Below are 12,181 nucleotides of genomic sequence, written 5' to 3'. Positions count from 1 at the left end.
TTTGAAATGGGTGAGGTTGGTGGAAAAAGGAGTTAATAGAATTTATGAGTGATTATTGGGAAGAGGAAAAGGTGGGGTGCAGGAATCAAGGAAATTGATAGAGATGTGATGGATGAATGTGGATGAAAAAGTAAGTGTAAGAGGAGAGAGAAGGGATATGATTGAATGAATGGTGGGGTAGGTGGTGGTTGGGTGGGACCAAATGGCTAATGAAGCTTCGAAATTTGAGTACCCCTGCTCCCCCTGGGCGTTCAACGCCAGAATCGGCATTGAATGCCAGGGGTGAACTACTTTTTTTTTAATTGGGTGGGGGGGGGGCATTCAACGCCAAGAATGAGCGTTGAACGCCCAAAGGGGACCTAAAGGTGGTCCTGAGCTACTCCTGAGAGGGTGTTGAACGCGCTGCTTCTACCCCCTTCTGGCGCTGAGCGCCAGTCCTGGCGTTCAACGCCAGAATGGGGATCCCTCCAGGGTGTTCTGTTTTCTCTCCTACGCGTTCCTGTTTCTGTTCTAAGTGCTACGCATGATCACGAACATTAAAAAGAAGAGGAAAACTATGAAAAATAATAGAAAATAAAATGATATGAAATCAAAACTAAAACGATATAAAGGAAAATAAAATTAAGATGTACTATACATATGGTTGGGTTGCCTCCGAAGAAGCGCTTCTTTACCGTCATTAGCTTGACGGACAGCTTCTTTACGGAGGTTCATAGGGGCTCAGATCTTCACCGCTCATGGTGAACTTCCTTCATGTGCTCTCATGAATTAATTTAACAAATTCCAAAGACAGGATCTGGTTCACAGTATGTGGAATGACTGGACTGCTTGTGAAGACAACTCTCATGTCAGGTGAGAAGTCTTCAGTTGGGATCTTCTTGTTCCACCAGCCCTTGGGTACCTTCTTCTTAATGCCTCCCTCCTCAATGGTTGATGATGGATGCCCAACACCAAATTTAGGTTTGATGTTTAGAGACTCTGTAAAGCTCTGCACTGAGAGAGAAGGCTGGAACACTAAGTGTTGCATAGTAGTACCTCCTTTATCCGAGAGAGTGAGGTTTGAGAATCTTAAACAGGATATGATCCTCCCATAGCCTCAGAGTTAGCTCTCCTTTCTCCACATCAATCAAGGCCTTCACAGTAGTTAGGAAGGGCCTTCCAAAGATGATGGAGTTATCCCTATCTTCTCTAGTGTCAAGTATCACAAAGTCTACAGGGAGGTAAAGGTCTTTAACCTTTACAAGGGCGTTCTCTACCAGTCTATATGCCCATTTCAGGGACTTGTCTGCCATTTCTAATGAGATCTTTATAGGCTTCATCTCTTGGATCCCTAGCTTCTTTATCACAGAGAGAGGCATAAGATTGATGCTTGATCCAAGGTCACATGGTGCTTTCTCAAATGTGATGGTCCCTATAGTACAGGGAATCAGAAAGCTTCCGAGATCTGGCATCTTTGGAGGTAGCTTCCTTTGCACAAGGGCACTGCATTCCTTGGTCAGCACCACAGTTTCATCCCCCTTCAGGGCCGTCTTTTCAGAAATTACACTTTTGAAATAGGCGATATAAGGGGTTTCTTCTCCAACACCTCTGCAAAAGAGATATTAACTTGCAGCTTCCTGAGGACTGCTAAGAACTGAGCAAGTTGCTCATCCTCAGGCTCCTTTTGTACGTCTAGAGAGGGTTGGTCTTCAGGTTCCTTCATCTTCATGGGAGTGTGTGTGAGTACACTCACAGTCTCTTCTTGAGCCTTGTTCTCCTTCAGTTCCTTAACAACATTTTCCTCCTTAGGTTTGGCCTCACCTTCCATAGTGAGGACCTTGCACTCTTCCCTTAGATTTATCTCAGTGTTGCTTGGAAGAGTGTTGGAGGGTACCTCGAGTATCCTCTTTCTCAATTAACCGATCTGTATCTCCAAATTCTGAATGGAAGACCTAGTCTCTACCATGAAACTATGAGTGGTATTGGAGAGGTTAGATACTATTGTAGCCAGGTCAGAGAGACTCTATGTGGGTGTCTCCATCTGTTGTTGAGAGGGTTGGAATTGTCTATTATTGAACCTGTTTTGATTGGTTCCACTATGATTACTGTTGAAGCTTTGTTGAGGCCTCTGCTGATCTCTCCACTCGAAGTTAGGGTGATTCCTCCATCCCTGATTAAAAGTGTTTGAATAGAAATTATTATTGGAATTTTTGGGAGAATTTCCTATGTAGTTCATTTCCTCTATGGTGGTCCAAGCATTGTCACCAGCGTCTCCTTTATAGGATGCCTTTTGAGTTGTAACAGATGAAGCTTACATCCCACTCAGGTGCTAGGAGATCATGTTAATCTGCTGGGACATGAGCTTGTTCTGAGCCAAAATAGCATCCAGAGTGTCCACCTTCATGACTCCTCTCTTATGAGTAGTCCTAGTGTTCACAGGATTTTTCTCAAAAGTGTATATATATTGGTTATTGGCAACCATCTCAATGAGCTCCTGCGCCTCCTCAGGTGTCTTCTTCATGTAGAGTGAACCACCGGCAGAGTGATCCAATTACATCTTGAACATCTCATAGAGGCCATCATAGAAGATCTCCAACATGGTCTACTCTGAGATCAAATCAGGAGGGCATCTCCTGATCAGCTGTTTGTACCTCTCTCAGGCTTCATAGAAAGATTCTCTCACTTTCTGTCTGAAGGTTTGGACTTCCACCCTAAACTTACTCAGCTTCTGAGGTGGAAAGAACTTGGTCAGAAATCCATTGACCACCTTCTCCCATGTGTCCAGGCTCTCCTTAGGCTGAGAATTCAGCCAAAGCTTTGCTCTATCCCTTACAGCAAAAGGGAAGAGCATGAGCTTGTAAACTTCAGGGTTCACTCCATTTGTCTTAATAGTATCACAGATCTGCAAGAAATCCGATATGAACTTGTTATGGTCCTCCTGCGGGAGTCTATGAAACTGACAATTCTACTACACCAGAGTGACCAGTTGAGGTTTAAGCTTGAAGTTGTTGGCACCTATGGCAGGTATAGATATGCTGCACCCATAGAAGTCAGATGTGGGTGCAGTGTAGGAGCCAAGGACCTTCCTTGCGTCTCCTCCAGCATTTGGATTAGTTGCTATAGTTATATCTTTAGCTTCTTGCTCAAGAGATTCTGTGAGATTCTCTCCGTCTCTGCAAGCTTGAGCTTGTTGCAATCGTCGCCTCAAGGTCCTCTCAGGTTTAGGATCAGGATCAAGAAGGGCTTCCTTATTCTTGTTCTTGCTCTTGCTCATAAACAACAAGAAACAAACCAAGAAAGGAAAAGATGGGAGTCTCTATGTCAGAGTATAGAGGACTCCCTATGAGAAACTATAATAAAGATATCAAATGAGATAGAGTATTGAGAATAAAGATGGGGGGTTTTATTTAAAGAGTTTTTGAAAATAAAAAAAGAAGGAGGTTAAAAAGGTTTTCGAAAAAATAAAAAAAAGAAAAATTAAAGAGACACCAAACTTAAAAAAAAATATGATAATGCAAACAATTAACTAACAATATTTGAAATTCAAGATGGAAGGCTTATTTTGAAAATTTTTGAAATTCAGAAAAGAAAAGTTCAAATAAAGATTTTGAAATTCAAATTTTGAAAGAAAGAAAAACTAAAAAATACCAAACTTAAAATTTGAATTTAAAATAAAGATAAGATAAGATAACAATATTTGAAAGTCAAGTAAAAAGATAAGATAAAGATCAAAGATAAAAAAATATAAACAAAATGTGACTAAAGAAAAATTAAATTAAACAAAAAGATCACTAGCAGGACACCATACTTAAAAATTTAAATCAACACAAGAAAAAGATTAAAAAAATTTTAAAAATTTAAACGAAAAGGTATTTGTATATTTTTTTTGAAAATTTAAAAAGAAAAAATAAACACTAAAACAAAGAGACCAAACTTAAAATTTGAATTTCAGTAAAAAGAAGGCAGCAAAAATTTCAAAAATCAAAGGAAAAAAAAGATAATCAAGAAAGAAATTGAAATTTTCATGAAAGCAAACAAGATCAAATTCAAAAATCCAAAAAAAGAAAAATTATTAACTAGAACTACTAAGAACACTAAACTTAAACTTTAAAACAAAATTCGAAAGAAACAAAAAGATGACTATGATGAATTTTCGAAAAATTTTAAGATAATAAACAAAGAAGGTTCGAAAATTTAAAAGGAAAAACAATTAAATGAAAAACTAGTAAAAGTACCTAATCTAAGCAACAAGATAACCGGTAGTTGTCAATCTCGAACAATCCCCAGCAACGGTGCCAAAAACATGGTGCACAAAATTAGAACTCGCACAACTTCACCGACAAGTGCACTGGATCGTCTAAGTAATACCTCAGGTGAGTGAGGGTCGATCCCACGAGGATTGTTGGATTGAGCAAGTAATAGTCATCTTGCTGGACTTAGTAAGGAAATTAGTAAAAGATGGTTGTGTTGATGTAAATGCATAAATCAGTGAAGCAAGAAAAGGTTGATGTAAGATCAATATAAAGAAAAACAGTTAAGGTCTCGGAGATGTTTATCTTTCTGAATTAATATTTCTTACTAACTACTTTAACAATGAATGATTCATTCTATGGCAAACTGTAAGTGATTAAAACCTATTTCCCTAGCGAATTAATCTCCTCCAATCCTACTAAAAGGCCATAAACAAGGTTAGTCCTTTCGAATTAGAGGGTGAAGTTTAGAAAACTAGTTTAGCACCACAGAAACCTTAATTACCCAAAAATAACCGGATTATATGTCACATATCTAATTAGCCCAGATAGATTGCAGTTTAGGAGGAATGTTTTCAAGCTGTAGCTCAAGCGACATTGGTTAGAGTATCACAGGAACTCATGTAGAAAAAGGGTCATACTTCCTTTCCACCCAATTTCATTTAGATGAAGAATGAAAACACACCTTAGAACTTAATCAAACATATATTAAATAGAAAAGTAATAATATTAATCCATAGAAATAAATAGAGCTCCTAACCTTAACTAGGAGGTTTAGTTGCTCATGATTTACAGAAAAAACAGAGTAAAAGTATAGAAGATCTCTCTAGGTCTGAATGTCCATAAACCTAAGTGATCTCCTCTTTTTATAGTAAAAGCTAAACCTAAAAGATGTTAATTTAAATATAAAAGTTACCAGGATAAGATACGATAAGCTAAAGAGTGCTAAAATTCACTTTGGGGCCCACTTGGTGAGTGCTTGGGCTGATTCCTGGTGTTCAACTTTAATTCTGGGCTTTGAACGCCCATAGGGGAGGTGAGCTTGCTGGTTCCTACTCCCTGGCTGGCGTTGAACGCCAGTTTTGGGCGTTCAATGCTGGGAGCTACTCCTTTTTCGGCGCTAAATGCCTAAGCTTGGCGTTTAGCGCCAGTGTTGGTAGTCATTCTAGAAGAAAAGTATAGACTATGATATATCGTTGAAAAGCTCTGAAAGTTAGCTTTCTAACGTCACTAAGATTTCATCAATTGGACCTCTGTTGCTCAAGTTATGCTCGTTGGAATACAGGGAGGTCAGGGTTGACAGCATTTGCTATCCTTTCTTCGTCTCTGCACAAGACTTTGCCGAAATAGCCCAAAATTCACCTAATATCATAAAACTACCACAGACTCAAAGTATCATCCAAAGATGAATTTTGCACTAAAACATGGTAAAAATTAATAAAATCTAACTAAAAAAAACTAGAAAATACTAGGAAAAAGGGTATAAGATGCTCACGCATCATTACCACTCTATGACGGACTCCATGCCTTTGTAGGAGTAAATCCAACTGTTTGTTGCAGAAGTAGCTTCCCCCATCACTAATTAGTTTCCTAAGGACACCAAACCAGCTAAAAATATATCTTTGGAAGAAGCTCAGCACGACTCTGGCATCATTGGTGGGTGAAGCTATCGCTTCCACCCACTTGGACACATAATCCACTACCACCAACATGTAAGTGTTTGAGTATGAGGGAGGAAAAGGTCCTATGAAGTTAATGCCTCATACATCGAACAAATGAATTGCTAGAATCCTTTTTTGTGGCATCTCATCATTGTAGGGAAGGTTTCCAGCTCTCTGACATTTGTCACAGTTTCTAAAAAATTCCCGTGAGTCTCGGAAGAGAGTCGGCCAATAAAAACCGCTTTGAAGAACCTTGGTGGCTTTCCTTTCGCCACCAAAGTGGCCTCCATACTCAGAACTATGACAATGACATAGGATCTACTATGATTCCTCATCTAAGACACAATACCGGATCATACCATCTGAGCATCTGATGAGCGGATATTTTATACGCTTTTTGGCATCATTTTCATATAGTTTTTAGTATGTTTTGTTTAAGTTTTATTAAGTTTTCATAGGTTTTAGTGCAAAATTCACACTTTTGGATTCTACTATGAGTTTGTGTGTTTTTATACAATTTCAGGTATTTTCTGGCTGAAATTGAGGAGCTGGAGCAAAAGTCTGATTTAGAGGCGGAGAAAGCACTGCAGATGCTGTCAAGATCTGACCTCTGTGCACTCGAAGGAGCTTTTCTGGAGCTACAAAAGTCCAAATGAAGTGTTCTTAACGACTATGGAAAGCTAACATCCAGGGCTTTCCAGAAATGTATAATAGTTTATACTTTGCTTCAGAATTGAAGGCCCAAAATTGGCGTTCAACGCCAACCATTTGCTCTATTTTGGCATCCAATGCCCAAGGGAGGAGTGACCAGCGTCCAACGCCCAAGAAGGTGCCCCTAGCCAGCGTTCAACACCCTAGAGCCCTCCTATCACGTGGCTTACTCTCTTGCTCAGCCCAAACACTCACCAGGTGGGCCCCGGAAGTGGATTTTCGTAGTAAAATTGCAACAAATTTTGCAAATTTTAATTTCAACAAATTTTTCAAATTTTAATTTCAAAATAATTATCTTATCTTATCTTAGTTTTAAATTTTAAATTTCAAATCTTTTCAAAATCAAATCTTTTCAAAAATCATATCTTTTTCAAACTACTATCTTATCTTTTTATCTTTCTTTAAAATTCAAAAATCTTACCTTATTTTATTTCAAATTCAAATTTTAAAATTCAATTTCAAAATTCAAAATTTCAAAATCAAATCTTTTTCAAAAATCAAATTTCAAATCTTATCTTTTTCAAATCTTTTCAAATTCTTATCTTATCTTTTCTAATTTCAAATTTCAAAATCAAATCTTTTTCAAATCTTTCCAACTTCTATCTTATCTTTCCATCTTATCTTGTTTTCAAATCTTTCTTAATTAGTTACTTGTTTTCTCTTTCTTCTTTTTCAAAACTTCCTAACTAATTCTTCTCTCTTCTAATTTTCGAAAATATCTTCTCTTTCTCTCTCTTCTTTTTTGAAATTCATCATTTAATTTTCAAATCTTTTTAGTTAATTAATTTTTATTTTCGAATTTAATTAATAATTAAAATAAAAACAAAAATATTTTCTCTTTTTGCTTTTTAATTTTTGAATTCTTCTACTCTTCATAGCCGAATTCTTTCTCTCTTTTCTCTATCTTTATTCTTCTTTCTTCTTCACATCTCACAGGGAGTCCTCTGTTCTTGAACATAGAGCTCCCATTCTTCTTCTTTCTTTGCTTTCTTTTCTTGTTTATGAGCTAGAACAGAGATAAAGAACCTTTCTTTAATCTTGATCCTGAACCTGAGAGGACTCTAAGGAGACATTTATAACAAGCTAAAGCACAACACTCCGGAAGAAACCTCTCAAAAAATTTTGAACAAGAAGCAGAAGACATGGCAGACAATGCTAACAATAGAGAAGATGCAAGAAAGGTTCTTGGTGACTACACCATACCAACCTCTGATTTCTATGGAAGAAGTATCTCCATACCTGCTGATAAACCATTATTTTATGGTTTATCTTGTGCTCAATTGAGTGGTCTTTATCAATTCTTTACTCACTTATTCATACTAATTGCATAGTTTTACATTTTCCTTCCTAATCCTGTGATATAATTGAAAACATGTTTCCTAAGCCTTTAAACTGTCAATTTTAATTATTCTTTATTACCATTCAATACCTTGATATGTGTGTTAAGTAATTTCAGGGTTTATAGGGCAGGAATGGCTTAGAAGATGGAAAGGAAGCATGCAAAAGTGGAAGGAATACAAGAAGTTGAAGAAATTGCTAAGCTGTCCAGCCTGACCTCCTGGTACTAAATTGACCATAACTTGAGCTACAGAGGTCCAAATGAGACGGTTCTAGTTGTGTTGGAAAGCTAACATCCGGGGATTTGCAACAATATATAATTTGCCATAGCTGCTTTGAAGATAGGTGACGCTTCCACGCCCACGCGTGGATGACGCTCACGCGTGACTTTACCGCGTGCTGGACGTATCAGAAATCGCTGGGGGCAATTTCTGGGCTGTTTTTGACCCAGTTTTTGGCCCAGAAAACACAGATTAGAGGTTATAAAGTGGGGGAATTCATTCATTCAATAAACAACTTTCAAATTCACAATTTTAGATTTTAGTGTAGTTTCTAGAGAGAGAGGTTCTCTCCTCTCTCTTAGGTTTTAGGAATTAGGATTTCTCTTAAGTTTTAGGATTAGGATTTCTTCGTTTTCTTCATTCCAGGTTCAATGTTTCTTTAATTTAATTTCTCTTCTACTTTCAGTTACTCTATTACTTTAGTTTGATTATTTTCCCAATTTGGTTTATGAATTCCTATGTTTAATTTGATTTTCTATTTAATACAATTCAAGGTATTTCAGATTTATGATTGTTTTCTTCTATTTATGATATAAATAATTTAGATTTTTCCCCTTTTGGATTTGGTTGAGTAATTGGTGAAACTTGAGTTGTCAAACTCAACTGTTGATTGAAAATTGGAAATTGCTGATTGATTTGGATCCCTCTAAAGCTAGTCTTTCCATAGAAGTTAACTAGGACTTGAGGAATCAAATTGATTAGTCCACTTGACTTTCCTTTATTTAGTAAGGGTTAACTAAGTGGGAGCAATAACAATTCTCATCACACCTGATAAGGATAACTAGGATGGGATTTCCAATTCTCATACATTGCCAAGAGTTTTTATAGTTAGTTTGTTTCCATTGCCATTTACTATTTTTGCTTCTTATCTTAAAAAACCCAAAAATATACTTTTTCCATAACCAATAATAAATCATACTTCCCTGTAATTCCTTAAGAGACGACCTGAGGTTTAAATACTTCGGTTATAAATTTTATTGGGTTTGCTTTAGTGACAACCAAAACTTTTGTACGAAAGGATTCTCTGTTGGTTTAGAAACTATACCTACAACTTGATTACTTTTATGAAATTCTTTACCGGCAAAAGTCCGCTTGTCAAAATAGCACCGTTGCCGAGGAATTACAAACGTGTGCCTTATTATTGGTTATTGTAAATATTTGCTTTTTCATTTCTTTGTTAGTGTTTCTAGTTTTAGGAGTTTATTTTCATTAATTTTTATTTTCTTTAGCTACTATGAATTCTCACCCCTCTGGTTTCAAGTTTGGTTCCAATGTTATTGTAAGGAATGGAAGCTATAATGAAAATAGGCATCAAGGTTAGAAGAATCAAAGATGGGAGGAGCCACAAGGATTTGATCAACCCTCTTGGCAACAACCCCCTCCAATGCGCTATAACCAACAACCATTCTGTGATGCATACCAAGACAATAGTTATGGTGGACCCTTTCGTGACAACCAACCTCCACCAAATTACTATGGTCAAGAGCCATTCCAGGGAGCGTACCAAGATGATGAATATGGTGGATTTCCCTTATAGTTACCAACAAGCCCCACCATATGCTTATGAACCCCCTCCTCAACATAACTTTGAACCACCATACTCACAAGCCCCTTTCCACCATTCACCTCCATATGACCCTAATCCTTATCCACCACTCCAACCACCATATAAACCACACCCAGAACCACCACCTCAATATTCACCATCTCCATATCCTTATCAAGAAGAACCACCTCCGTATTATGAGCCCTCTCTCCCAACAAATGAACCCTCCTATCCATCCAACCTCCATTGGATAACAACACACTCATCTCTAACATCATTGGTCTCACCTCTACACTCCAAAATCTTATATCCCGTATGAACCAACCCTCTACCTCCAATATTCAACCCTCAAGCTCTAGTGCGCTTCCTTTTCAACCACATAATAATCTCCCCATCCCATCACCACCCTCTATGGAAGAGCACCCACATCCATCAATCCAAGAGCAAGATGATCCCAGCTATGCTATTGACAAGGAACAAGAGAAAAGGGATCGTCTTCGCGAATTCATACTTCATAAGAAGCTAGAGGAGGCCCTACAGGTAGAGGCAGTGGAGACCCTTGAAGTCGAAGGAGTGGCTGAAGAATTAGTGAAGGAAGACATCAAGGAGGAGTCTGATTTTATCTTAGAGCAAAAGGAGGCCCAAAATGTGGAGATAGGAGAGACCTTTGAAGATGAAGAAGTAATTGAAGGGAGTTGTCATGGAAAGGAAATCATCAAGGATGAGTACGATTTTATATTAAAACAACTGGACAAAGCAGTAATTATTGAAGAGGAAGAAGTGGTTGAAGACTTGGTAGATGCTGAACCTCCATGGAAAAGTCAAGTTATAGAGCCTCCTTCAAAGACGTTTGAAATTGATGTTGAGGAGGGTGTACAACCTCCAAGGCATAGCCTGGTTGAAGACTTTGAAGGGGATGATCAAGAGATAGATTCAATTATTGATGAATCCTTATCTACAATTGAATTCTCTCTCATTGGACTTGATATGGAGATTAAAGAAGAAGAAGCACAACCTCCCATGCCCTTGGAAAGCAATGAAAAGGAGATTGAATTGGAAGAAAGCTACCAAGAGGAAGAGGTTGAAATTGAAGAAGCTTACAAGGAGGTGGAAGAATTCAAAGAAGAGCACAAGGGAGTGGAGCTTGCAAGATCATTAGAAACACCTCCCCCAAAGCCATTACCATCCAATACAACATTCAAGTGGGTAAAATTCTTATCCTTGACCTTTACTTTCCCACTTGAATATGGTTTACTTGAGACAGATGGTTAACTTAGAGCTCTTTGTGGCATTAAGAGTAAAAGGGAGATGGGTAGTGGTTGGCAACACCATCCTAGGTTCGTTATGGTTGGAAGCTCAAGGCCTGATTGCAAGGGTTGGCATAATTCTCAATTAATTAGGTCTAGGAGGATGTTTTGGGTGCCTAAATGAGAATTCTAAGGCTGAACCATCTGGATGGAATCATCATGATCCACTTGAAGACGGGTGTAGAATCAAGATTTGGGATCCCGGCATACAAGAAGATCAACTTTGGGAGCTCAAAGCTTGTGAAGAACTCCATCAAGGCTTGAGAAATTTACATGGAATAGACAGAGCTTATTGGAAGTCCAAGCATTGGTGGCAGTTTTAAGATGAGTTCAAGCACAAGCCACCATAATAAGGAGCTCACCAAATGTCCAACTTAAGGACATTAACTAAAAGTCTTAGGTGGGAGACAATCCACCATGGTATATTCATTCCTTTTTGTTCTTAGTTTTATTTTATTTTATTTTTATTCGTGTTCATTCATAATTTCTGCATACTCATCTGCATTTTGCATTTTGCATTCTACATTAAAAAAAAGGGGAGGGGGGATCGACGTGCAAGCGTCAACGACGCATACGCGTCGTATGTGTCTGCGCAACTAGACAGAGAGTTGCGCGAGAGACGCACAGGAGGGGTGCGTAAAGCACAAGCCACCCCACGCGTACTGGTGCACGAATTGTAAATCACACTTTTCACAACTCGTACCACTAACCAGCAAGTGCACTGGGTCATCCAAGTAATACCTTATGTGAGTAAGGGTCGAATCCCACAGAGATTGTTGGCTTGAAGCAATCTATGGTTATCTTGTAATTGTTAGTCAGGATGTCAATTATGATTATCAGTTTGAATTGCGACGAATAAAAGAGCATGAAATAAATACTTGTTATGCAGTAATGGAGAATATGTTGGAGTTTTGGAGATACTTTGTCGTCTGAATCTCTGCTTTCCTACTGTCATCTTCTTCACGCACGCAAGGTTCCTCCTATGGCAAGCTATGTGTTGGTGGATCACCGTTGTCAATGGCTACCATTCGTCCTCTCAGTGAAAATGGTCCAGGTGCGCTGTCACCGCACGGCTAATCATCTGTCGGTTCTCACTCATGCTGGAATA

At 38.2% G+C, this 12,181-nt stretch overlaps 1 protein-coding gene and 1 pseudogene across 1 annotated transcript; one reads left to right on the top strand and one right to left on the bottom strand.

Annotated features, from left to right (window-relative positions):
• Nucleotides 1,041-1,807, bottom strand: LOC107611149. Its single transcript, XM_016313106.1, has 2 exons — nucleotides 1,607-1,807; nucleotides 1,041-1,529 (listed from the first exon to the last, which is right to left on the bottom strand). The coding sequence occupies exons 1-2, from the start codon at nucleotides 1,805-1,807 to the stop codon at nucleotides 1,041-1,043; spliced, it is 690 nt and encodes a 229-aa protein (XP_016168592.1).
• Nucleotides 1,952-12,181, top strand: part of LOC107611148 — a 44,002-nt pseudogene continuing 33,772 nt past the window's right edge.

This window comes from Arachis ipaensis, chromosome B08 (assembly GCF_000816755.2).
Source record: "Arachis ipaensis cultivar K30076 chromosome B08, Araip1.1, whole genome shotgun sequence".
Classification (NCBI taxonomy): Eukaryota; Viridiplantae; Streptophyta; class Magnoliopsida; order Fabales; family Fabaceae; genus Arachis; species Arachis ipaensis.
This window is presented reverse-complemented; position numbering and strand designations above follow the sequence as displayed.